We start from the raw sequence: 24,573 nt of genomic DNA, 5'->3' as shown, positions 1-24,573 counted from the left end.
TATGGCAGTGACCAGTGCTAATCTGTTGTGTTGCTGATCAGAAAATCATCATAATTATTATCACAATTATTTTATGATCCACAAAATGTGTGAACTCACCAAACTTATTCAAGATCCAACACATTTTGACAAACAGGATGAATAATAATGTCATTCTTAATTTTAAATATTTGATACCTTGGTTAAATATGTACTTGTTGAAGAAACACAAAGGTTCAGCATTAAGACCAGAAGAAGTAATGAGACCCAAAAATATTCATGGCCAACAAAATTTTAACATAAACAACTTTATCAAGCATTTTTTTATTTGCCACTGCTTCATTGTCCTAAATAGGCATCATCTGAGATTAAAACCCAACTGGGAAGACACAGTTTTCACACACCTGTAAAGCTGAGATAATGGCATTGTATGAGTCAGACTGAGGTATTTTTGTTACATCATTCTGATGGTTTAGCTATTGAGACAATAACTTTTACAGTACTCCTTACAGTCTATACACAATGTGCTTTAAGAGTTAAGATTTTTAAAAACTTGGGAACATGTGTTGCAATATATGGGTTGATTCATGAGTTATTAAAGATTTTTTACAAAGACATGGATTTATATATTGAAATTTATTTTTTAACTGATCCTGACATGTTTTGGGAAGACTTGTCCAATCACTTCCGATGAGATAAATAGAAAAGAAAATATTTATAGAAATGTTTGAGAAAATGGTGAAAAAGTCACAAAATCCAATGGGACAAAGATGCATAGACTGAAAGGCATTAGTTCGTGAAAAAATACTCTAAACCAAACTGTATTTAAACAATTATGAAATTTAAACTTGCACATTGTAGCGCCACCTAGGAATGCAATGGACCACTTGGTGGACTCACAGCTGCAGTAGCAATTTGTACCTATGTGCCAATTTTTTGGTTATGGAGCATCCAGTTTTGCTCCAAAAACATTTTAAGCACAGGAAGAGGAGCACAACGAGGTCAGCTAAAACAGATTAAAATTATAAGGATAATATAATAATGAAAATGATAATAATAACAACAGGGTACCGTCATTGTTACTGTTTGGGCCCAGAAAACGATGGAAAAAATAACGGTCCTCTTACTTTTCCTGTTGCCATGACAGTGAGATTCAGGGCACTTTACATGCTTATGCTCAGGTTGTTCTTACCCAACCAAATCTAGCCATCTGGAAGAATGATGTCCAATCCTGAGGGCATCCTTTAATATGATCCTGTCATTAGCAATATGTGGCACATTTATTGACTAAATTAAGAGAATGAAAGTAAAAGAAAAACAGCAGGAGTAATAGGGAGAGACTTTCAGAGTGGCAATCAGCAGGAAATGGCATGGATTAGGAAAATCATGGGGGAGAAAGGTGATGGTGGTGGTGGGGGGGTCAATACAATACTGCTTTGAGCACCTGTGCAACTTAAAAACCTGCTTTTCCATAAAAACATCCATAAAAGGTACACCATAACATTCATTTAAAGATTTGACTTAAAAGCTTTACCACTGCCTGGAATCAAGGTTCTTTAGTTCCCTCAGCAGTTTGGAGTTTTTCTTCAGCAAATGGAAACTTTTCCTGTTTGATAAGACAAAAAAATCCTTATTACATGATATACTTTTTTGTACAAAACCAAATAAGTCATAAAAAGAAGCACAATCTAATAAGCTGTCAAAAATAAATCAATATACTACACGAGATTAACAAAGACAAGGAAGTCACAGGTGTAAACAGCAATCTCCTACTAGCTTTATGCTTGTTGCAGCATCACCATTAAGAGGTGTAAGCTTTTCATTTATGGGAAAGCATTGCAAAGATGTGGCTCTGCAAGGTAGACCTTAGTGAAAACAGCTGGGCACATTTTCCCTGTGGAGAGGAGATTAAGATTCTCCTGACTCCAGTGTGCTTTTAACTTTGCTCTTTCTATCTATGTGCAACCACAAGGATGAAAGTAAAATCACATGCACATGAAATAATACTAGCAGACTAGATGACTCTTAGCAGAGCATACAAACATTAATGTTGACTCAAATATTTATGACCTTCTCTGTTTAGTATTATGCTTATTCAGATAAATGATGATACCCAGTGTGAGGTGCTAGTGTACCTGCGATCCCAAGAGTTCATGCCAAGGTCATTGAGAAGCAGTCGGCAGAAGTAGAAAGGAGCTTTTGGTTCCTGGTGGGAGGGTTCTCTCTGACAGGCAGCTCGAAAACTTACATCAGCATCCCACCTTCTCACCTGCTCCTCTTCCTGTTGAGTCTGACGAAGGATAGCTTCTAGAATGGCACCCTCTTGCTCTAGATTCATGCCACAGGGTGAGGGAGCAGGCTGGTTGAGGTTCAGCTGGGGCTGGGGCAGGCATTCAGGGCTGCTGTGGCCTAACTCCTCCAACAGTTTATCCAGAATATCTACCTCCTCCTCCTCACCACAGTCTGAAAGGGAATTAGAGGCTGAGCAATGGTTTTTGTATGTTCCCCTTCCTGGAGAGGGTGGCTGATTTTTACTTTGACTGACTGTAGTGCTAGAAAGAGTGCAGTCTGTGGCAGTAAACATGCCCATATCAACAAAGTCCTCCTGGGTGGTACAGTAAAGAATTGAACCATCCCATGAGTATTTGCCTGAGATGTCACGTACAATGACCCGCACTTGGGATGAAGGGTGGGGGGGCTGGCCAACAGTTTGAGTGTCAGCTGGGATCTGCAGGTAGGACACCAGTGTGCTGTCATTGAAGACAAATAGCTGCAGGTTGGGGCTTTTGAAGACCTCTGAGGAGAGCTCAGATGACTCCACATATGGGTTGTCATGATTTTCGCTCACAAGGCTATGCAGAAGAGCAGGGCCACCGCTCAGTGGATGATGGCCCAGATGGTTCACCAGGTGTGTCATGACCATCCGTGCTGTCAGGGGAATCAGCTCCATGTTCCGACGACGCTTCTCTGATAAAAGAATGAAGAGGTATAAAAGTACTGACCAAATTTCTGAACGCAAACACATGTGAGAAAAGTTACTGATGGCTTTAGAATACAGCTTCAGATGGAGCTCATCTTTTGTGATATATCTTTGGCGAACCATCAAAAGGCCTACATTTGTGTGTAGAAATGCTACCATCTCTATTAGCTCTTTTCACACAAAGCCAAATTTCATTTATGATCACTAATAGGGGTACTTTATTCATTTCTCACAAAGGCTTGGCCAACACACCTCTAAGTAGGTAGCATCTAATGATGAGAGATAACTTTGAAAAGCCCATTGAGTCTTCTTACAATGGGCAAATGCAGGGACTGGCAGAGTGCTAATGAGAACCACCATCTTTACACACTACTGAATAGGACTCTACTTAGTGAATTGCATTTATGTAAATGCACTTGTTTTTACTCCCAAGTGAAAGGCATGCCAGGCTTTATTCTACAGTGATGTGGGAAAAACAAGAAGATGCACTCCTGCATTGTGACAGTGCTATCAATACCATTATCCCCATCAAAGTGGAAAAAGCTCTTCAGAAAGCAGGCCAAGCTGCATTAGAGATGTGCTGGCCCTTTGATGTGACTTGATCAATATGAGGTGGGGGCATGAATATAACTAGGCCGGCACTCTTTGGTTTGCCCTTTTGATAGTGTTTTGTTATTTCTATTAAGACTCTGTGCAGCTGTGCACCAAAAAGCAGAGGTGTGGTGAAATTTTTCAGACAAAAGCTACTGTCTAAATTTCTAACATTGTTTCAGTATTGCACACATGCACTATGTATTTGGACTAAAAAGACTTTTCAGAAGTTGAGGACATGAGGGCGAGAGAGGAATATACTGCCTAATGGAATCACAAGGTCGCAAATAGAAGAAAAAAAAAAATCCACATTTTTATCTAAACCCCATAATGGGTCTTCTCTCTAGGGATGAGCACTAATGTGAACATTCCATTCCCTGTGATGGTTGATTTCCTTTTCATACTTTTAATAAGATATTGACATTTAATGGAGAAGCTCCAAATGGAGGGTACTTTTTCCCTGATATTTTTAGATATTTCAGCAAAGATATGGTATATATATATATTTTTTAAATCTCCAGCAAAAATTTAAAACAAATGCCAAGTCTTACTATCCCCAGTATAAACAGCAGTATATACATACATAACAACATATTTAGTACCCTCATTTGTATGAAAGCAAGTGATTTTGCACATGGTGGAGAGTAAAGAGGCAACAGAACTGCTTCTGCAAGAGAAAAGACGCCACATCCATGCGTTCTTACCCTCAGCTACAGTGAGCAGGTTGCCAAAGTCTGTGGTGGTAGTCTGGGAGGGTGGTGGCTCAAAGCTCTTAACCTGACCCAACATGAGGTCATAGTCAGTAGACAGGTCTGACAGGCTGAGGAGGTAGTGGCTCTGCTGTGTGTGCAAATTGGCACCGGAGACACAACAGTGAAGTACCTGAGGAACAGTAAAAGTGAGACTTGGTGATAATGTTAGGATTATGTGTGCCTGGCACTTTGATGGCTGCACTTCAACTCTGATGAATACAGACACTGTCCTTCTGGACATAATTGTGTCTTAGAAGACAACACTCAGAATCACTCCTGCAGGGTGTCACGGCTTAAAGGTGACATGATCCAGGAACATATGAAAGTAAAAAATAATAAAATAGAATTAATTATATATATATATATATATATATATATATATATATATATATATATATAATTTTATTTTTTTTACATCATCAGGCAGTGAAGTGGGTGGGTGGGGGGTGTCTTTATTGCCACTAATCCATTTCTCCTGTGATGTGTGAGTGTATCGATCTACATAACAGATGGTAGAGCATCCGTTGGCAGGGCTAGATAAGGCGCACTGGGGCAGTTGATTACAGCCATTGGACAGGTTTACACTGTTTGATTTAATTAAGACTTTATCCTTGTGCTCAGCTCCTACCACAAACATGCACCAAGCCACACATACATGCACACAGGACCAGACACACCTGTATACTGTATAACTGCGTGGACTTAGTTGCAGCATATGAAGGGGTAAAACATATGCCTAATGTATGCAAATGAGGGGGGCCTCTCATTCAGAATGGAGCAACTTGGGTAAAGCCATGCAAAGGCTAATCCCATTCAGTACACACACACATACGCTCACACTTGGCTGAGAGACGCGCAGAGAGGCAGGCATGTCCTGCCATCTGAAACAGTATTGTGTAGGGAAATGTAGACTGTATACGGATGATTCTACCAAGCAGACCTCTGGATGCATGGGGGAGGGATTGGAGTTTTGATGCTGAAAAGACCTGAACCAAACAGCTGCTACACCAAAGCTCTGAAGAGCCTCCTCTATGGAGAGGTGGAGAGAGAGAAAAAGAGGGTAAAAAATGCACGGCTGTGCTTGACAACTAAGTGACTGCACTTCGCATAGCAACAGTTCCTGGAAATAAGCACACAGTAAAACAAGCATAGAGGGGTACATATTATGAGGATACATGAGTACACTTATTAACATACATAAATTAAATACTAAACCATAAATAGAGGCTTACAGTTGTGCACATGCTTAAAACAACCCAGATACACACTTTGCGTCTCTCCCTCACACGTACATGTGCACGCACATACACTTAAGGGTGATGCAGCTGGCTACTGAGGCAGGCAAAAAGAACAGATGGAGAAGCTTCAGCAGAACTCTATTAAACCAACATGGTGCTGTGCAATGTTGCTATTTACAGGTATCTGTTTGCTATTGGTGAACAAAAAACATCTGAATTTATGTATTTTTTTATTCCAAAACCTACTTAAATTGTTATAATATGTAAATAACAGGTTATGTATGCATGGATAAGTGCAGGTCTTGAAATCAAGGGAAAAATTGTTACTATCTGAAAAAAATCAATCTGCAGCCCTCTCCTCTTGATCCAAATCAAAAGACTAAATGCAAATATAGATGACCTGATGCTGTTTCATGATACTGTAAAGAAGAGAAGCCTCTTTTCCAAGCTTCTGAATGCTGAAAAGTCCAACAACAGAGTCATGACTGAGTAAATCTGAACAGTAATGTAATTTGTAATTCCAGCTGTTAATCAAATTTTGATCCCCCTACCTGCTATAAAATGCCATAAGACAGAGTCTGTATTGCAGGGCGGATTATCTAGAACCCAAAAAGTTGACGGAAGTGGGTAGAATTCTTGTTTCCTCTCAGACCACATAAATTACAATATGCAGAAAGGTAATTATGGAATTTATGTTAATTGATGACAAAACACTGCAGCTTTAAAAGGCAGAGAAGACCGGGAATATAGCGATCATGTACACACATTTTGACCAGTGATGGAACAAAAAAAAGAGTTTTTAGGGACCGAACCTGTCGGGCGAATCCCTCTCAGTCACAGATTGAGAGGACTTGCCTGAAAGGCAAGGCCTCCATTGTATTTCATTAGTTTTTTATTATAACTAGACACTTTAAACTGGAATTTGACCCCCTCACCATGCTCAAAAACACACCAGATTTGACAGGCATGTCATGTCTGGCGAAAACTTTGATGCAATATAAAAATTAACCACTTAGGTGCCAAAATTTGCTCTCTAGCCCCACCTAGGTACACAAAACCGGCCCTCGCGGCCAGTAGGAATGCCATAGAGACATGAAACGAACACCAAAATTTTTGTCTCATCGAGCCCTACAAATCATATACTGAGCTCCATGAGCTAACTCCAACAGGAAGTTAGCAATTTGCCTTTCAATGAAAAAGTGCTCGCACAGAAATTCCAGTACAAATGTCGTACAGACATGAAACCAACACCAAAATGTTGGTCTCATTCCGCCCTACAAATCATATGCTGACATATATGAGCTAACTCCAACAGGAAGTTCGCAATTTGCCTTTCAAACTAAAACATCAAAAACTATCTTGTCCAAGGCCGTTTGCCGTAACAGCTTCTAAATAGCACCAAAAGAGAGTAAACCCTTGTCAAAAAAAGTTATTCGCAACTTTGTAATAACTGCCTTAGTTTTTTTTTATAAGCCCTGAAAGTTGTTAAGTCTGAAACTGCTTAATCAGTTCTGGCTTTCTTTCCACATGTTATATATCGATACATTCACAAGACTCACCACAACTCTCTTGTGCAAGAATTTCTGAGATAGCATGCATGGTTGTACGGTTATGGATTAATCACAGTTTGTTTGAGAGGTGGTTTCTGACGGAATTGAACACAGACACATGTCTCATCCAAAAGGAGCCATTTTCGAAACTCACATGCACTCGGGGAACAGAATGCTGACAGATGATTGGCTGAAATCCTCTCACTCTAACTTAGAGTGGAGAGGCTTAGGTTTTATGTTTGAAAATCTATGAACAACTCTTCATAATTCTCACATTTCTGGGGTTTCAGTAACAAATTATACATCAAAATGTTAGAAAAACTCTTTTCTTTCGAACACTATTCACATGTTAATTTTAAAACATTTTGTTTTCGATCTATGGGCCTCTAAGTGCAAAGAGTGATAATTTTTCTCTCATTCACTCCCATGTTAAATTTCTCTCACTAACATGTTTGACAAACTCCAGGTTCATACAATCACTGTTTATTCAGTTCTGACCTTTGTTCCACATATTATACACTGATACGTTCACAAGACTCTCCACAAGCATGCACAGTCAGGGATTAATAGCAGCTGGTTTGAGATGTGGTTTTGTAGTTTATTTAACATGGGCACCCATCTCTCCTCCACAGGTTGTTAGTTGTTATCAGGTGCACCTGCCATGTTTCTCCTCATCTAGTAACCTTGTACAGTCCATAGCAACTGTGTGTGTGTGTGTGTGTGTGAGACGACTACTACTACTACTACAACTGATCTGACCTGCATGATAGAAAAAACTGATTTAAACTGATTCTCTCTCACAGTCACAGACACTAGGGTGTTTCAAAATAAAAGCCACATTAAAAATGCTAAATAACGAGTATTATTGCTCATTACTAAATATATATATATATATATATATATATATATATATATATATATATATATATATATATATATATATATTCTCTTTTTATTCATTTATGTATTTACAACGGCCAAAAAAACATGGACAGGAGGCAGGACTGGGCCAGAGCGCAAAGTCCCAAACAATGCTACTTGCACCTTTAATTGTATTTGTGATGCTATTGTGAGCTTGGTAAGGAGGGTAATTAGCAGCCAACATATCTTTGAAAATGTAAGGATTTTTGTCCTGATATTCCATTAATTCTGTCACACCTTTTGAGACCTTGCTTAATATATTATTTCCAATGAAAGTGAGAGGGGCCGTGCCTTTTGTGTGCTGATAGACAACCAATCATGCCTAATTGTCTTTGCTTTCATAGCAGCTGCAGTCGCTCTCATATTAAGACATATTCCATTCAAATCTCCAGGACAAGCATTTATAGCCTGAGCTTATCAAGTGGACAAAGGGTCCTGTTTGAATAATTGGACCATTTCTTATCAGGGGTGACATCCTTACAAAGATCTGCCGTTGACCGCATCTGCCCAGACAGGAGGCAATGAATAATACCTCATTCATTTGCGCCTGAAGCTTGGCCCTTATCCTGCGGGTCAGACCATAAAAATAAAGGGACAAATATGGAGAAATTGATTGAATACTGAATATTTTGACTATTTTACATGGATGTAGCCCATGCTACTACAGAACAAGTTGTAACAATTTCTTCCATATAACAAATACCAACCCCTTGGATCAGCTATGGTGGCTGCTGTGATGCTGTTTTGCTACTATAATGTTAAATGAGGCATAGTCATGGGGTCACGGTGGAGGTGAGTCTAATTAAAGTGGCAAGCCCATGTGTTTGGGTGGGGGTTGGAAGTGTCAGAGTTTAAGTTGTTGGGTCTGGTAGTGGAGAGTGTGTGAGTTTCACAAAATAATTCAATGCACTTAGAGAAAAAAGATCGGGCTCTAGAAAATGCTTGCTGTCAGTGTGGCTACTTACCCTGTAGATGTAGTCCAGTAGTGGGGCTTTGTGGGATGTGTGGTCCTCCACTGTAGGCATGGTGATGGTTTCAAGCAGCAGATTCAGGGGAACAGCCATGCACCAGTCCAACAGACAGAGCAGCAGTGATACCATTAACTGAGAAAGTGAGGAGGGAGAGCGATTATTTAGTTTGAGGTGGAGTCTGTTTGTCTAGCCAGCAACATAACAAACAAATGTAATACTAATACTACAAAAACTGAGATTGTTCCAGTAAAACAATGGATGATACAGTTGATAGAAAGAGGGAAGAGGGAAGAAGCCGAGAATAACTTCAGAATAAACATTCCTCTGCAAATGCACCATTCCACCATGATAGATCCAAAGGCCTTTAGATCTCAGTCATTTCATGTCCCCTCCTTTCCAACATGTACCTTTTTATCTGCTTCCACCGCTGAGTGCTCTGCACTTGGCAACAAAAAGGCTATTGTGGCCACAAAGATCTATGGTGGGACAAAACAAGGAGAAAGATAATTGGATGACACACTCCTATTCATCAGCTGAACCAGCACTGTGTGCTAAAATGGATGTAATGCCACAAGATGTAGCATATGGATATGCATGAGTAATAACTCATGTAAGACTTGAATTTAAAAGCTTAAGTGAATAAAGAGGAATTTCTTATCTTCTTTGAAATATGTTCTCACAGAGCCCTAATGGCGGTTGCCAACTTAAATTTGTTTGCACTTGTAATGCGTTTCTTACCTCGATGATTTTCTTAGGCAGTGTAGGATCCAGCCTTTGGAGATGTTCCCAGTGACAGATAAGCAGCTGAAGCACGTCACAGGCTACTTGTGCCACTGCTTTATTTCCAAACTGGGAAAAAAAACATAATAGGGCATAATGTTGTGATAATTTTATCATATATGAAATGAAAACAGATTTTGTTTTGATTATATGGACATTGACATTGATATGTTGTGGAGTCCATGGCTTCATTTTAAGTGTTACTGGCCATGATACCATTATTGTAATTTCTTATTCTCCTTATTGAAAGGTGTTGTTTCTTATAGTAAAAAAAAAAACTAACTTTCATAAATACAATCTCAAACAAACTGCTGTCATTTATACATAACAACCAATCTGACTAATGTAAGTCTACATAACCATGAAGATTTACATAATGCATATTACACTATATTATCACATCATATATCACACAGCCTTATCATTACAATCATATTATCTAAACAGCATGTTAAATATTGAAACTTTGTGCTTCTTAAATATCATGGGCATAATCAGGAAGAACACAAAATGAGTAGAGATCTAATCAGTGCCTAAAATATAACTTGAATAACAGTAAAATAATTATTTGAATGCCTTAGATAACACTGGTTCCCTTAAAATTGCATCAAAACAAGAATGAAAGTGAATTTTCACAGATATGGACAACAAACTATTTAGTGTTAGGTAAAGACACAAATCTTCAGCTCTGCTTGTACTAATTTGAAGAATTGCAATTTATATTATAGACTTCCCAGTGAGTAAATCATGAGATTTTCAAGGTTTGTCGTTCCTTTATTTAACAGATTTGTGTAGCTTCAGGATCTCAATTGTAGAAAGAGAAATTTCTGACAGATGATAGGGAGAAAAAGTTTAAGAACATACTGACTGTGACAAAATTCTACGTAATTTCCCTTAAATTCAGCTTTTCACTTACTGTGCAGATAATCAGCATAATTTCATTTCCACTTCAACCCTTGGCTAATTTTCTCCAGACTCATTGGAGGGAAGAATTGAGCTGTTGACAATTTTCTTTCAAATGTGGATTTCTTCAGTGATTTGAAATTCTTTGTGGAGAAATAGAATTTCCCATTTCTTCCAGCTGAATGCCTCTCAACATGTAACAAGGGCAGACAATGTGGGGAGTGCAGAAATGGCCAAACACAAAAAGGGGCCCTGAGAGTTCAGCACCTGCTTTTAGAAAAGAGACTCTCAGTGCCACTCTTCCCCCTAGATCCCCCACCCAGCCTATACCCTCTATTTTGGGGCTGGCTGAGTCTGTGTGTCAAGTTGTACAGGGGAGTGATTACTGCTCCATTAGAGAAGGGGGTGGGGGTGGGGGGTAGGGGTGGGTTTACTCGAGCAGGAAGCTGGGAGATGTAGCTGCTTAAATTGGCCCACATCTACTGAGAGTGAGCAGCCTGGAAATTACGCCACCGCCCAAACCCTTTTCCATGAAAAAAAAAAAAAAAAAAACACAAACAGCCTCCACTGGTTTTCTGCATCTCTTCACTCAGCGAGAAAGAGGGCACTTCTAAAATATACCCATAAGTCACATCACTGGACATGTTTTACACTCGCACTCTTTTTCCCTTTGCTACACTGGAATTGTTCTGCCGTCCTTTTAATCAACTATCATTTTTGTTAAGAGCTAAACATTATAGTGTTTCTGTGGTTAAAAAAAAGTATAGGTTCATTTTACCTAATTTTAACATACTGTGGCCATCTGTGATTTATCCAATAACAAATTCTCTGTTTGTCACAGCTGGTCCACACATTTCAGGGTTTTATATAAAAAAAGTGACAGTAAACAATATGCATTTAAAGGGTCAAAGGTGAAATGAGACTTCCATGCCTCAAAAGGTCACTGACCTTCAGTGTTACTCCCAGGACATTGATGGCATCTTTCACCTGGTGGTGGACTTTCTTTTGCATGAGCTCCTCACATACCCACAGACCCAAACTGCACACAGCAATACACCTGAAGACATAGATTTGGAACACATTTGTGTGAATTAAGAAAATAACAAAAGCATGACAGAATGCAGGATTAATGCAATCACAGAGTAAATATAATATATTGGTTAATAGGCTTGCACTAATCCACATAATCACTGAAAATTATTTACATTACACAAGTGTTTATTTCCGCTGCCAGAGAAGTTATGTTTTTGCTGGTCTTTGTCTATATGGTAGCAGTCTAACCATCTGTCTACTAAACATGGTATGATGATGTGGGGACTTTTGCTGCCTTGGTGGAGGTTTGTGGCCTCCGAGTGCTTTCTAGTTTGGTGAATACAACATCCTCAAGCCAAGCCTTTGCCGACTTGTCTGCTGGATGGAGGGTGACTAATCCTCCTTTTAGTCTTTGGAGAGGGCAAGCTTCAATGATGTGTTCCATTGTTTGCTCCTCTGCACAAACACACAATAGGCTTGGGCTGCTGCCCCACCTGCGAAGACTGGCCAGGAAGGGGCTCTGACCCTTTCTGAAAATGTTGAGAATTGACCACTGTGTCCTTTGGAGAAAGGTGCCAGAGACCTGTTGAGTGAGGCCTGACACCAGATGTTTATTTGGACATCCTTGGGCTTTTCCTGTGAGTTCAGAAAGCAGACTTTTTCCTGATTTCACCTAACTTGGTGCCATTTCTTCCAAAGAATCCTAAAGGACAGAGTCCTGTCAAGGGTCAAGCTCAGCTTTTATGCTACAGAAGTGAAATACATTGAATTCTGTTGAAATGTGAGGCTGCATTAGAATGTCCCAGTCCCCACCATTTTCAAGTTTTTCATGTGATGGATTACAAGCTGCTTGTGGCAGTGCAGTTAGACAGCCACCAGGCACAGCAGAGGTGTTGTTCTCTGACCTGCAGTGGTCACAGACATGCTCCAAGGCCTCCAGTCTATTGCTTGTCAACTCACTTACGGCACCCATAAGAGACTTAAAGTCAGGCTGATGCCCCCTCCGTTCTCTGATCTGTCAAAATGATGTATAGTCTTCAACTTTATCTGTCATGGTTAAAAAAAATCCACCAATGGTGTAAAATATTTTTATCTTCATCAGTTGTCTTGATCTTGAACCTGACTTTTAGCTTGTTTGCAAGCCTGGTTCATGACACTGGTAGACAGCTAAGGAGCTGTGCCTTTTTCTGTCCTTAAAGAAATAAGTTTAGTGATTCCCTGAGCCATTTGAGGGGGAGATGGAGGGGGCAGGGGGCCATGAGACTGAGCTTAAATTGAAATTAAAATGAATAAAAATACAACAAAAACAAAATTGTATTAAGTCAATCTGTAAATTGTGGTGATGTGTTTGGTAGGTTTACAGAAATACAGTAGCTGCTCCAATGGCCCATGGTGCATCTTGGTGGTTTGTTGAAGTGACATTATTCACAAAGTCATGCTTTGTGAAAATGATTCTAGTCAGTGCTTGTTCCCCGGTGCTGCAGTCCTTTTGGAAGACCGTCTAGTCCAGGGGTCAGCAACCCTGGTCCTAGAGAGCCACTATCCTGCATGTTTTAGATGTATCCCTCCTCCAGCACACCTGTCGGTCATTATCAGGCTTCTGCAGAGCTTGATGATAGGCTTATCATTTGAATCAGGTGTGTTGGAAGAGGGATACATCTAAAACATGCAGGATAGTAGATCTCAAGGACCAAGGTTGGTGACTCCTGCTCTAGAAGTTTGCCATTTCCTTAGGACTGGGTATATGATCTTGGTGTAAAATTGAGTCAGCTTTGCTAAAGTTCGAGGTGCCCATATATTCCACTGACTTTGAAAAGATGTTGTCATGTCCTGCTTCCTTTCTAATATTGCAGACCCAAAACAACGATCTGTAGTTCAGTAACCACAAAGTAGATTCAGCCACATGTTTAGTCAGTCATGATTGCTCTTGTGTCGTTTCTACTAAATGTTCAGTATCCATGTGCCTATAATTTATTGATCTGAGATAAATTTATACCCATCTTTGAAATAGCTTATCACACCTGGCTCTTTCACAGTGTTCCTTTGTTGCTGTTTCTAGTAGAATGTTGACCAGATAGTCCTGAGGGGCACAGACACAGATTCAGGTTCATTAAATATTCCATCTTACACTTTATTTTATTCCATTTACAGCATGCACTTATTTACATTCACTTTTTTTAATGCAGCTATTGATGCCAGCAATGAGCTTTTTAAGGGCTCAAAGTAAATCAACCAAAACATCCTGATGTTCACAACAAAAAATAGACTTATCTGAATGTGTAATTATATTATTTTACCATTTACCTTAATATCCTCATTGCCAACAACAATGTCGTCCAAACCAAGCCTACACTGCAGTATTGGAATCTGGAGGTAAAGGTTGGGAAAACACACAAGGGAGCCCAGGGTGGTCTGAGCCTCCATTCTGGGAGCCTGGCAGACATTGAAAGGGGGGGGGGGTATTATTAACACGATAAGGCTAAATGAAAACAAAATACTTCCAGGGAACAGTAAGCTTACAATCCAGGGAAAAAAGGATTGTAGAGAGCCAATAAAAAGAGATGTCATTGTTCATGATGATGTTCAAAAGATTTTGTTGACACATGGCAGGCGATGAACAACATGACATGATTAAATGTACAAAGAATGGAGCCCTAAAGCCACGTGTACATTCTATTACAATAGCATCTGTAGCATTTCTGGACAAAACCTTTTTACATCAACCATAAATATACTTTCAAAATGTGCTTGAGGTCACAATTTTCTAAGTTTAATTTAGCAGTCGATTAAATTAACACAGTCTGCTCCCAGGTCACCCGTTTAGCTAATTATCTGATAGGCTATTAGATGCTTTTTGCTTCCCAAATGTTGCCAATATGGATACTTGTGCATATGCAACTTGTCTTTTTTTTATTTGGAAATATAACTATATAAAATACAAAATAATTTGCTGTAAGTTGAGTATTTCATTTTTAGAGTAATAATAATGTAAATGTCTATGTACCTCTGGGGAGTCAGAACTCAAAACACAAGCAGCAGCAGTGATGAAATCTCCAACCAGCATTGTGAAACCTGGCAGCCCAAGGAAGAAGAATCGTGGAGAACAGGATCGAATGATGGTGTTCAAGACATCCTAATGAAAAGAGTGAACACATGCAGATTTAGAGGAAAATGGCATTTCTGCAGTGACAGTTCTATTATTAGACATCAACCACAGACTAAAAAAACATCCATCTACATCATTCACTGAAAAAAAACGGGATTTTTGCATTTGGTATGATGATATTTTTGAGTAGAGGGCAGCAGAAATATTTTGAAAATGGACCACCATCTGAGAAACATAGCACAGAGAAAGCTTTTTTCTCCGACAGGTAGGCTAAGCATTTTACATGTGTTTTGAGAGTGTAAGGCACTCAACAGTACATGTCACTAAAGGACAGAAAAAAAAGGAAACACAGAGGTGACAGGCGGCAGCAGATGGATTGTTCACAGAGGATAAGAGGGAGAACAAAAGACCTCAACTTTTGTATATACACACAAGCAAACCTGTAATTAAAGCCAGAGACAAGGTATTGTTTTGCTGAGGTAGAGGCAGCTCAGTGGCAGATGGGTATGCTTTCAACATTGACATATGCTGTACTGCACAGGAACTGCTCAAGTGCTCATGTACAGTGTAAGGCTGTGTTGTACTTTAAGTCTCAAAAGAAGTTAAGAGGTTTCATTTAACTGGCTCTATTTAGGAAACAAGGGAATCCATAGTGTGCCATTGACAGAAGAAAAATACTCATACTCATAAGAAAAAAGCATAATGGCATGAGAATGTAGCTCGAGAATGATTGTTCTCTGTCTTATCTTATGAGCGCGTGCATATTTGTTTACAAAGTCAAGGTCCAGCCGAGAAACACCTGCCTCCTTGGCCATAAATGTGTAAATCGGACAGTTCAAACACAACCCCCTTTCTAGCTGAACCAAAGGGCACCTTAGCAAACACACTGTTTCTCTCTCTCCTTCTTGCTCTGTCTCTCTCTCTCATAAACACACACTGTACCATCTATCTATCTGGGACATTAATAACCTGTGGCTTTGGTAAACAGGGAATGCAGGTGAACAAAAGAGGAACAGAATAAACACAGAGAAGCAATAAGTAGGAAGTCAAACCAACACGGTGCACTGCATGTGGAAAATTGGTGGGAAGAGCTTTAGGATTGAGGGCCCATTTTACCCTCATTTTGTACGTAATTGACCTCTGAAGCATAATGTGCAGTGCAGTCAGAGGTAATTAGCATGCAACAAACTGTTGCTTGATTGCTTGAAATGAGCATTTTAGAGGAAGCCACAAATGTAGAATGCAAAGTGTTTTTTATTGTATGAGTAAGTAGAGGGAACCTGATTTGAGGTGTGTGTATAGAAATGGGAACACAACCCTGCATGTGGCTCTGTGCTGGCAGTAGGAATGGCCCCTGCATCAACAAAAGGTGCATTAACGTAACTCTGAATAGAGCCACCTCAGGCCTTTTCATTTGGCCTCATCTCCAGGAAAGCACACGCTGTCCACCTGCTGGCCCCTGGGGTGACAGGGTTCACTCCAGCATCACATCATTCAGCACAACATTGGAAAATGTTGGCATCACTTACTAAACATCAATGCTTCTAGTTAAGTGTAGATCAGAATTCCTGTTGTAATTCAACATTACTATCATTACTATGAATACCTCTGAGTTTTCTCTTCACGGGCTGATCGGAAATGATAAAACCTGCCTGCATAACTATGACGACAGAGATTGAATTAACAGCTATGTTTGTGGGGTTTCAGGATTTTAATCTAATAATATATAAACAGTGCCAAGCTTCTTTTTTTTTTTTTTTCACTTTTAGTGATAAGGTAAAATGGTAGTACTCTCCAGTGTTTAACCATTTCTACTTAGACAAATACCTGCATTAGAAGAATAGGTTTATTGTCATTGTACAATGGCTATACAATGAAACTGGGTAGAGTTTACCCTCTTCAGTGCCACAAAAAAAAAAAAAAAATGACGACAAACAATAAATAAGACATCTAATAAAATCAAAACGTCTAATAAAATCAGAACATCCAATACCATAGTCAATCCAAAAGTCATTTGCTATGTTAACTTTGCATATGGGTTCAAGAATGAAACATGTCGTATATATAGGGTCAGCCTCACACCTTAGTGTATGAAACAAAAATACTCTGTTTACTACAGCAGTGCCCACAGTAGACCTATTAGATAGATTACTGCTATTGTGCTACGGTCATGCCTTTGTGAGACCAGTGACCAGAGAAAGGCAGACAATCAGGACAATAGCACTGACCTTGGCACTCTACTACTGGAAGGAGACCCTCTCCAAGTGAACTATCATTTTCCTCTGAGCTTAGCTGAACTGAATGGTGATGATTTACATTAGGATGTCCTCTATTCTCTGCAAAGCATTTTTATTTTATTATTTGATAAATAGATTGCCTGAAGTATAGGCTGAACTTTTCAGTGTGTTTGAGAGGCAAGTCTATAAACCATAAAAGCTCAAATTTGGAACATGCTTTAAAGTGTATTTTTTTAAATTACATATTATAAAGCATATATAATTATTACCTACTAAATTCACAAGCACAATTAAATTAAATAATTTGCAGACTATTCTACTGCAATCATGAAAACTGACAGTAAAATTTATGTTTTTAAAATAATACTTAAATAAATACAAAAATAGGTAGGATATTTGCGACTAAAATATATGTCTATTTTGGGAGGGGTACGGGTGAAAGCAGAGAGGAAGGAGGAGGGGGAGAATAAGAGCCACTTTCTTATGTTAAGCAGGCGTGCGGCTGTCCTCTATTGTGTGGCGTGAGGACTCTTTTCTCCGGCCAATTTGAGCATGCTTCAGTGGCCAGCCTGGCTCTGGCCCCCCGACGCATTATACAGAGCCACAACAAAAGCTGGAGAATGTTGCCTCATCCCTCAGTTTGCCCCCCTCATTGCTCTACTCTACACTATGTTCCCCAGGCTCCCCTCCCACTCCTTTACACACACACTCACACACACAGGCAGACAGACCAGCCTACTGCGGGCCCCGGGCCGACGTGTCAGTCTAACGGAGCACGACAGACGTCAATCCTTAATTAATCACGTATACGCGGCAGGGGCTCAAAACATTATTTAACAACATGGAAAACATTCTAATAAGCTTGTCGCACTGCCAAGGCGCAATAGAAACCCAGCCAGGAGGGCATATATATACACACACATGCATCCAAAACCAACCCCCCTTCCCTCCCTCAACCCACACAGACTTTTGTCCCTGTCCTTTGTTTTTGGGACTCCATTCATCTCCACTCAGCTTCATCTGATAGGAATGGAGCTAGGCCAAATTTAAATTTGAAGCAGGGTGTGGCTAGAGGAGGTGCAAGATGCCAAAACACACTTCTCCATCGCCACTGGTTGGCAGGCATTTAACAAAAACTACCAGCTGAAGCTTAGCCTCGATAATTTCAAAACAGCAGTGTACCTGAATGCCTCCTGTTCTCACTTATCTGCTGCTGAATCAAACTGTCAAAGTCATTATTCTATTGTATATCAAGCACAATCACTGAAAAAAATTGATGCTCATGTTGTCGGCTGAGTTTTAATGGGGTTACTATAATAAACGGGTAAATACAAGTCAGAACATCTTAAAATGAATCACATCTGATAGTTCAAAAGTTGAGTGTAATATTGGCAACTATGAATAACTGTTTTCCTCTCTTTGGGCAAAACGGATGCAGAACATCATGAGTTTGACTAGTCTGCCATCTAGTGCTGAAGAAAAGAACAGCCAGAAAAGTTTGAGAAACGCCACCTGCTGGTCGTACCTGGTCATTGCTGGTAAAGCCCCTGTGCATTATGTAGTAGAGGTGCACTAGGAAGTCACTGTTGGGGAGTACGTCCTGGTGTCTTGTCATCATCTCACAGATCAACTTATAAGCTTGCAGCTTGCCAGCTTTATACTCCACTGGTAGCATCGTTGCCTGAGGAATACATATATTTATTTTGAGTAATTCAAAACATGATCATAGCCACAGATTTTCATCTGTGGGATATTTGCAATTAATCATGTGTAACATAATCATGTGTAATAGCAACAATGGGATAGTTATAATACAATTCATGTGAAAACCTTAATCAATTTCTGCTTGGTGGCTTGGCTTGGTCCCCGTTTTTGTCTATTTGTAGGCACTATGTGTTGTTGCTTGTTTTTCTTTTTGTATGCCATACTTCAGTTATGGTATTATGTCATTTGTAAGCAGTTCTATTTTAGTTTATTACCTGCCAATGGGACTCAAGATGGAAATTAGCCATATGGCTATAATCTCTTGTAATTACGTGTAAATATTCATCAATACAAACTGTACCGTTTTAAAACTAAATAAATCATTCATTCAGTCATGTATGTGGAAAGAAAAAATGACCATTGTGATTTTTTAAAAAAGATTTTCCTATGACTGGATACAGGTCATCATTTGTCCATTTAGTCAGTGTGCTTGTCATTGGTAATGTGTACTGTCATGTTTATTTGGAAGCCATGTTGCTGCTTCAGGAAATGTAACTGCGCATTATGGAATTCTCCAGTAACTGGTTTCAACAGCAGATGTGAAAGCATGAATCATCATGGAACAGGTTGAATATATGTAACCAGTGCTCAATCAGTCAGGGTAAGAGGGAATAATTAATGCCTTGGGCCAAAAATTTTTTCCTCTTAAATTCTTCTGCAACCCTCCCACTGGCTCTTTATTAGTGGCTTTCTGTTTCATGTCATGTTGTGTCACTATGTATTTAAGTACTGTGGGAGTTTTTTAAGCATTGCCTAAATTTTCTTTTTACCCTGAAGAGCCATGATGCCAACATTCGAAGAGGAGGGATGAAAGCTGGTTGGGGAGGAGAGGACTGGTTGTCCACACTGATCCCAAGGTTGTCCCGAATCTGTAGGGATACATTTCACTTTTATAAATGACCATACCTGTGCATAGTATGATGGAAAGTATGTTTATCTCTCATCCACTGAAATGAAAACTTTATACTTTAGCCAAGTTTGCTTCTCCACTTTACCTTAGCCAGTTTGTGCCAGAGTTCATAGAGATAGGAGAACACCTTGGCATGGATCTTGGGGCAGCGAATGTTATTGACATCCCCCAGGATACCCAAAATCCTTCTCCAGAGGACAAAAGCAGAATCAGCATGCCACCCAGTCAGGGTCCCACCTGCGATTATGCTGACATCATCAGCTAAACATTCACTGCTGTCTGCATGGTTGAAAAAAGAAAGGATGTAAAGAGTTTGGGTTAAAGAATACAATGAGGTTGTGTCGATTTTTGTAGTTGTTGACAGCTAATACAGACCGAATCTTTTCATTGATGAGATAGGATTCAATCAATAACAGCCAAGCATCTGAATATGGCTTTTGTACAGCCTGAAGCTTATTCAACTAAACCTATAATACAATATTAAAAACTAATAACTCCCAATACAGTCTTTTCTATATGAGCAGTTGTTGATCAAATCCATATTCTCGTCGTGCACTTTCCCAAATGCTTGAAAACACCAACATCTTTGCACTATGAAACTGATTGAAACACTTTTGGGTAATGGGCACAAGTCACATGCAACAACCAAATGAACCCATATTGAGTTGTGGGAGGACAGTGCCACACGGTGGGCAGTGGGAGACTGACAGAGCAGAGGAGGTAAAGGTTGAGTAAATGACACAGAAATGACACAGTATGTGGCAGATGTGAGGGGATTATTCACTTTCTGCTTTTCTTTTGGACACAACATACTGTAGAGAGAAATGCCTTTTTGATTTCAAAAAGAAATTTCCCCCAGGGATTCATAAAGTGCTTTGAACTGTGAACAGCTAAAATAGTGTATTGTATTAAGTGATGAAAACAAAAAAAATTAAATGTGGGATTGTGTCATGTAGGAAAAAGAAATTAAGGCTGAAACATAGAGTAATGGAGAGTGAATGGTTATGAAGACTAGATTAAAATGCTGAGTAGCAGCTAGAAAGCAGTACCCAAATGGTGTGGCATGTGTAAGACAGAATGATGCATGGTGTCATCCAGGGGGCAGTCCCGCGGGCACTCTGTGTGCACTAGCAGGGCTGGTGAGGCTGGGGGGTTCTGGGGGTAGTGGTAGTGGTTGTGGTGGTAAGACGGGGGTGCAGAGTGGGGAGGGAGGGCACACTCAGGACCTAAAAACAACAAGGGGACAGGGATAAAATTGGGTTTGAAGGAGGGACCACAGGCACAAAGGACAAGTGAAACTTCATGGTGATCACAATGTAGCACTTCACAGAACACATTTGTGCACAAGAGTGGGAGGGGCAGATGGGTAACAACAACCTCGACATCAATACTGATGGAGATGAAGGATAAACTAAAAGCTGTGGTGATTGATACAGAGGAAAAACTTTATCATTACAAATGTAAATGCACATTTCTATCCATAGGTCAGGGAGGTGACGTTTCCTGACCAAGTTACACTACCATACTATGACTAATCTGTAAAAAGTAACTTTATTGCACTAAAACTAAAACCTCAGCTGAATGGCAAACACCTCGTATATTTACAATGGACCACTTTGTCTCCTTACAAATAAGCTACAACAAAAAATATACTATTATCTATTAAGTATCCTTCCATAGTGCTTCTTTTGTGAATAAAGTCAATGAACTGACATATATAACGTAAAGACAATATCTAGTTTCAATAGGCAATTTCTTTTCATTTCTCTCAACAGACTTGTCGACCACAAACTGTTCTTGGTGAAGAGCATAGCCATGTGCATTTCACAATATTTATTTCACAACAGGATTAAATTCTGCACTTAAATCACTGCACTGAACCTAAACTTGAAGTGACATGTACACTAAAGAGTACACGCATTAATATGCTCACTAGAAAGAATACAGTCACCAAAAACATGTAACAGATTTAACATTCATGACAATATAAATGAAGAAAAGGGGAGAATTCTTCTTAGGTGTGGACAAATTAGGTTCTTATCATGCCCCATACCTGCTAGTGCCTCATTGTGGCTGAGTAGCAGGCTTCCCTGGCTTTGGGGGTCAGTCGTCACATCCATGTGGGTTGACTGGGTTGACTGAGTGTCAGCCTCCTCGTCAAAGGCCTGCCAGGTAACCTCAGCTTCATTGAGGTAGCCATTGGATGTCTCACTGCTTACACTCTCACCTAGGTGAATGAAAATAATTTTGGGTACATAAAAATATAAATAGTGAATCGTATAAAAGAACATGTAAATACTGCATATTTATGCTCCACTTCACTTTAGGACACATTTTAAATACAATATTCTTTACATACAGCATTCATATTAAAATACTAGGGCTGTCAAAATTAACACGTTAACGCAGATTCATCCATCATCATGGCTAATCTGATTAAAAATTTTAACGCAATTAACCCATCTGCAGTGCAGAATGACTCCGAACGTCTCTGACAACGCATTCGGGCAGTTGGTCCAAGTAGAGTTAGTGTCGCACATGTGCAAATGGGCAGTTGATGCGGTAGTGACAGGCAGCAGTTGGCCCTCTGGATGGGAAATTTGAGTACAAAACCCCCCTGAGATGCAACAGTCGACCCACCGAAAAATGAATGATATTAATCAGGATTAATCACAATTAATCCTCAGCAACCCTATGAATAATCTGATTAAATATTTTAATCGTTTGACAGCACAATAAAATACTAATTATAAAATGTATACAAGGATTAAATTTGAAGAAATAATTAGTAATATCTGACTTTTCTCCCTGAGCTTGGGCCTTGTGTAGGTTGTCTGTCCCTCTGCATTGCACTCTGTCTCAGCTGGACTGCTGCTCCGTCGGATAAGGATCTAAGAGAACAGACAAATACATTATATTGAAAAATGGTGAGGTTTAACAGTAGAATGTTATTACCGTAGCATTATACTACACTACAAACTGACTGATCTCACCACTGGGGGCTCGGCGCTCTCTCTCCTTCCCTCAGACATTCTGCTGCCAGAGCCACAAGAGGTAGGGGAGTATTCTCTTTTCTGGGCTGGAACATAGAGAGAGATGCAGATGAACTTTACTGATCCCCAAGGGGAAATGCACAGCATTATAAAGAACTAAAAAAAACCTTGTGAGGTTACACGCAGCACAGAATGCATCATCATGTACATTCACAACACTATCACAACTGCAGTAGAAAGATACAGCATCAAAAACTTGAAAAAGATGGGAGTTTATTGTGCATTAATTGCAATCAACTACATTCATTCTTAAAAGGTCAGTGTTTCTCACATATAGCCTTTACTTGATTATGTTGCCTCGCTATCCTAGCAGTTGCCCAAGTATATTCAGTGTATAAATTTTACATGCTTACTTTGACAAGGAAAGTATACAGCAGATCTGACGATAGTCTAATTTAACCCATAGTTTCATAATGTACTGAAAATACTGCAGTGGGTGGTGACCTCTTTAGATACATCGTGAAATAATTAGCATCTATTTTCTACGTAGCTTTTAATTTATAGGTAGAGCATCTGACCATTTTGTCTCACTCGATGAGGCACGCAGGTGAGCCCAATGCAACGATGGCATTTTATGTGATGCCCTACTATCTAGTCTATGCCTTTGAAAGTTGGGGTGTTTGAGTGAGGTGGTTAGGGGATTCCGGCCAAGCTGCAATATAGATGTGTTGAACTGAGCTAAAGAAGAACAGACACCTCTTGTGGAGCTAAGTATTTAATGACACTGGAGCACTGATCTTAATTCAGCTAATTCATATTAAATTGGCCAGGGAGTGGAGCTTCAGGCACAGAGTAGAGCTTTTTGTGGCAGTACTGCATGTATCATATGCAAATGGAGACATTCTTGAATACTCAAAAATATGTTCCCATAAACACATTGTAGGTTAAATGGCTACTTGATTTTAAATCAGGGAAATGCATGCCACTGGAAAAAGCTTTGTATTGAACAGCCAAATGTGATTAAACTAACTATAGACAGTACATTATACATATAATAAAAAGAGAGCATACAACAGTTACCGTAGCAAAAAGTGTGTAATAGTTTAGCTAATTTTAACGATTTGCTGTTAAAGAAACAGAGGTTCCTCCACCAAGCCCATTTGGGACCCAGGTTTAGCTCTCCCTGCCACAGGTAAACCCTATTTCTGTGGGAAACACTAGCTGGGTTTCCATTAACCTCAGAAATGCACAAAATGTAAATTTTTACACTCTCATGAAGTGTAATGGAAACAAATTTTGCGCATTTTTACACATCTGTGAACGGTGGTCTTGCTGACTGTGACTCTGTACTCAGAACAGGTCGCTCGCTTTTGTGTAGGAACTGCTTCCCGAAGGCATGACAAGTCTGGTGCTATGAGAGGTTCAATAACATCACACAGTTCATTAAAAGTTGCCCGGGTCATTTGGAAATTCTAGATCCACAACTCGTTGGTGAATTCCTGATGTACAATTCTCTCCCACAAATACATTATGCGTGGCCGCTGCCATAAATAAGGACTTTGCCTTGGAACGATTACTGCAATAGCAGTAGATGCAACCGACACTACAGTGCCAACACCGTGGAGGTTTTGCATGAAACTCAGTGCGTCCATCTTCCTTATACAAGCGTCTTGCGAGAACTATACAGTATTTTACGAGAATTACAACATGGTGCGAGATCGGACTTTACTAGAATCACGCATCAAAAGCCAAACACTCTTCCATGGAAACACGTACAAGTTTGTCGAAATTGTAGAAATATCACTTTCATTTTGTGGAAAACTGTAATGGAAACTGTGGTATCAGAAATCAGTATTTTAATCAAAA

At 39.6% G+C, this 24,573-nt stretch overlaps 1 protein-coding gene across 4 annotated transcripts in view; it reads right to left on the bottom strand.

Annotated features, from left to right (window-relative positions):
- ralgapa2 (Ral GTPase activating protein catalytic subunit alpha 2) overlaps positions 1-24,573 on the bottom strand; it is a 101,142-nt gene that overhangs the window by 33,791 nt on the left and 42,778 nt on the right. For 3 of the 4 annotated variants that reach the window (XM_030126099.1, XM_030126102.1, XM_030126100.1), the window contains 17 exons: positions 22,708-22,793; positions 22,515-22,605; positions 21,768-21,941; positions 20,764-20,940; positions 19,800-19,993; positions 19,575-19,673; positions 18,566-18,721; positions 14,702-14,830; positions 14,002-14,130; positions 13,719-13,777; positions 11,614-11,722; positions 9,721-9,831; positions 9,390-9,458; positions 8,977-9,114; positions 4,255-4,432; positions 2,115-2,946; positions 1,514-1,585 (listed from right to left, as the gene is read on the bottom strand). In XM_030126099.1, coding sequence (XP_029981959.1) covers positions 1,514-1,585; positions 2,115-2,946; positions 4,255-4,432; positions 8,977-9,114; positions 9,390-9,458; positions 9,721-9,831; positions 11,614-11,722; positions 13,719-13,777; positions 14,002-14,130; positions 14,702-14,830; positions 18,566-18,721; positions 19,575-19,673; positions 19,800-19,993; positions 20,764-20,940; positions 21,768-21,941; positions 22,515-22,605; positions 22,708-22,793 — 2,803 coding nt within the window. The remainder of the gene's footprint in view (positions 1-1,513; positions 1,586-2,114; positions 2,947-4,254; positions 4,433-8,976; positions 9,115-9,389; positions 9,459-9,720; positions 9,832-11,613; positions 11,723-13,718; positions 13,778-14,001; positions 14,131-14,701; positions 14,831-18,565; positions 18,722-19,574; positions 19,674-19,799; positions 19,994-20,763; positions 20,941-21,767; positions 21,942-22,514; positions 22,606-22,707; positions 22,794-24,573) is intronic. The other variant, XM_030126103.1, reaches the window with a different exon arrangement.

The sequence above is a fragment of the Sphaeramia orbicularis genome, chromosome 22 (genome assembly GCF_902148855.1).
Source record: "Sphaeramia orbicularis chromosome 22, fSphaOr1.1, whole genome shotgun sequence".
NCBI lineage: Eukaryota > Metazoa > Chordata > Actinopteri > Kurtiformes > Apogonidae > Sphaeramia > Sphaeramia orbicularis.
The sequence above is the reverse complement of the archived record's forward strand: the minus strand, read 5'-3'. Positions and strand labels throughout refer to the sequence as shown.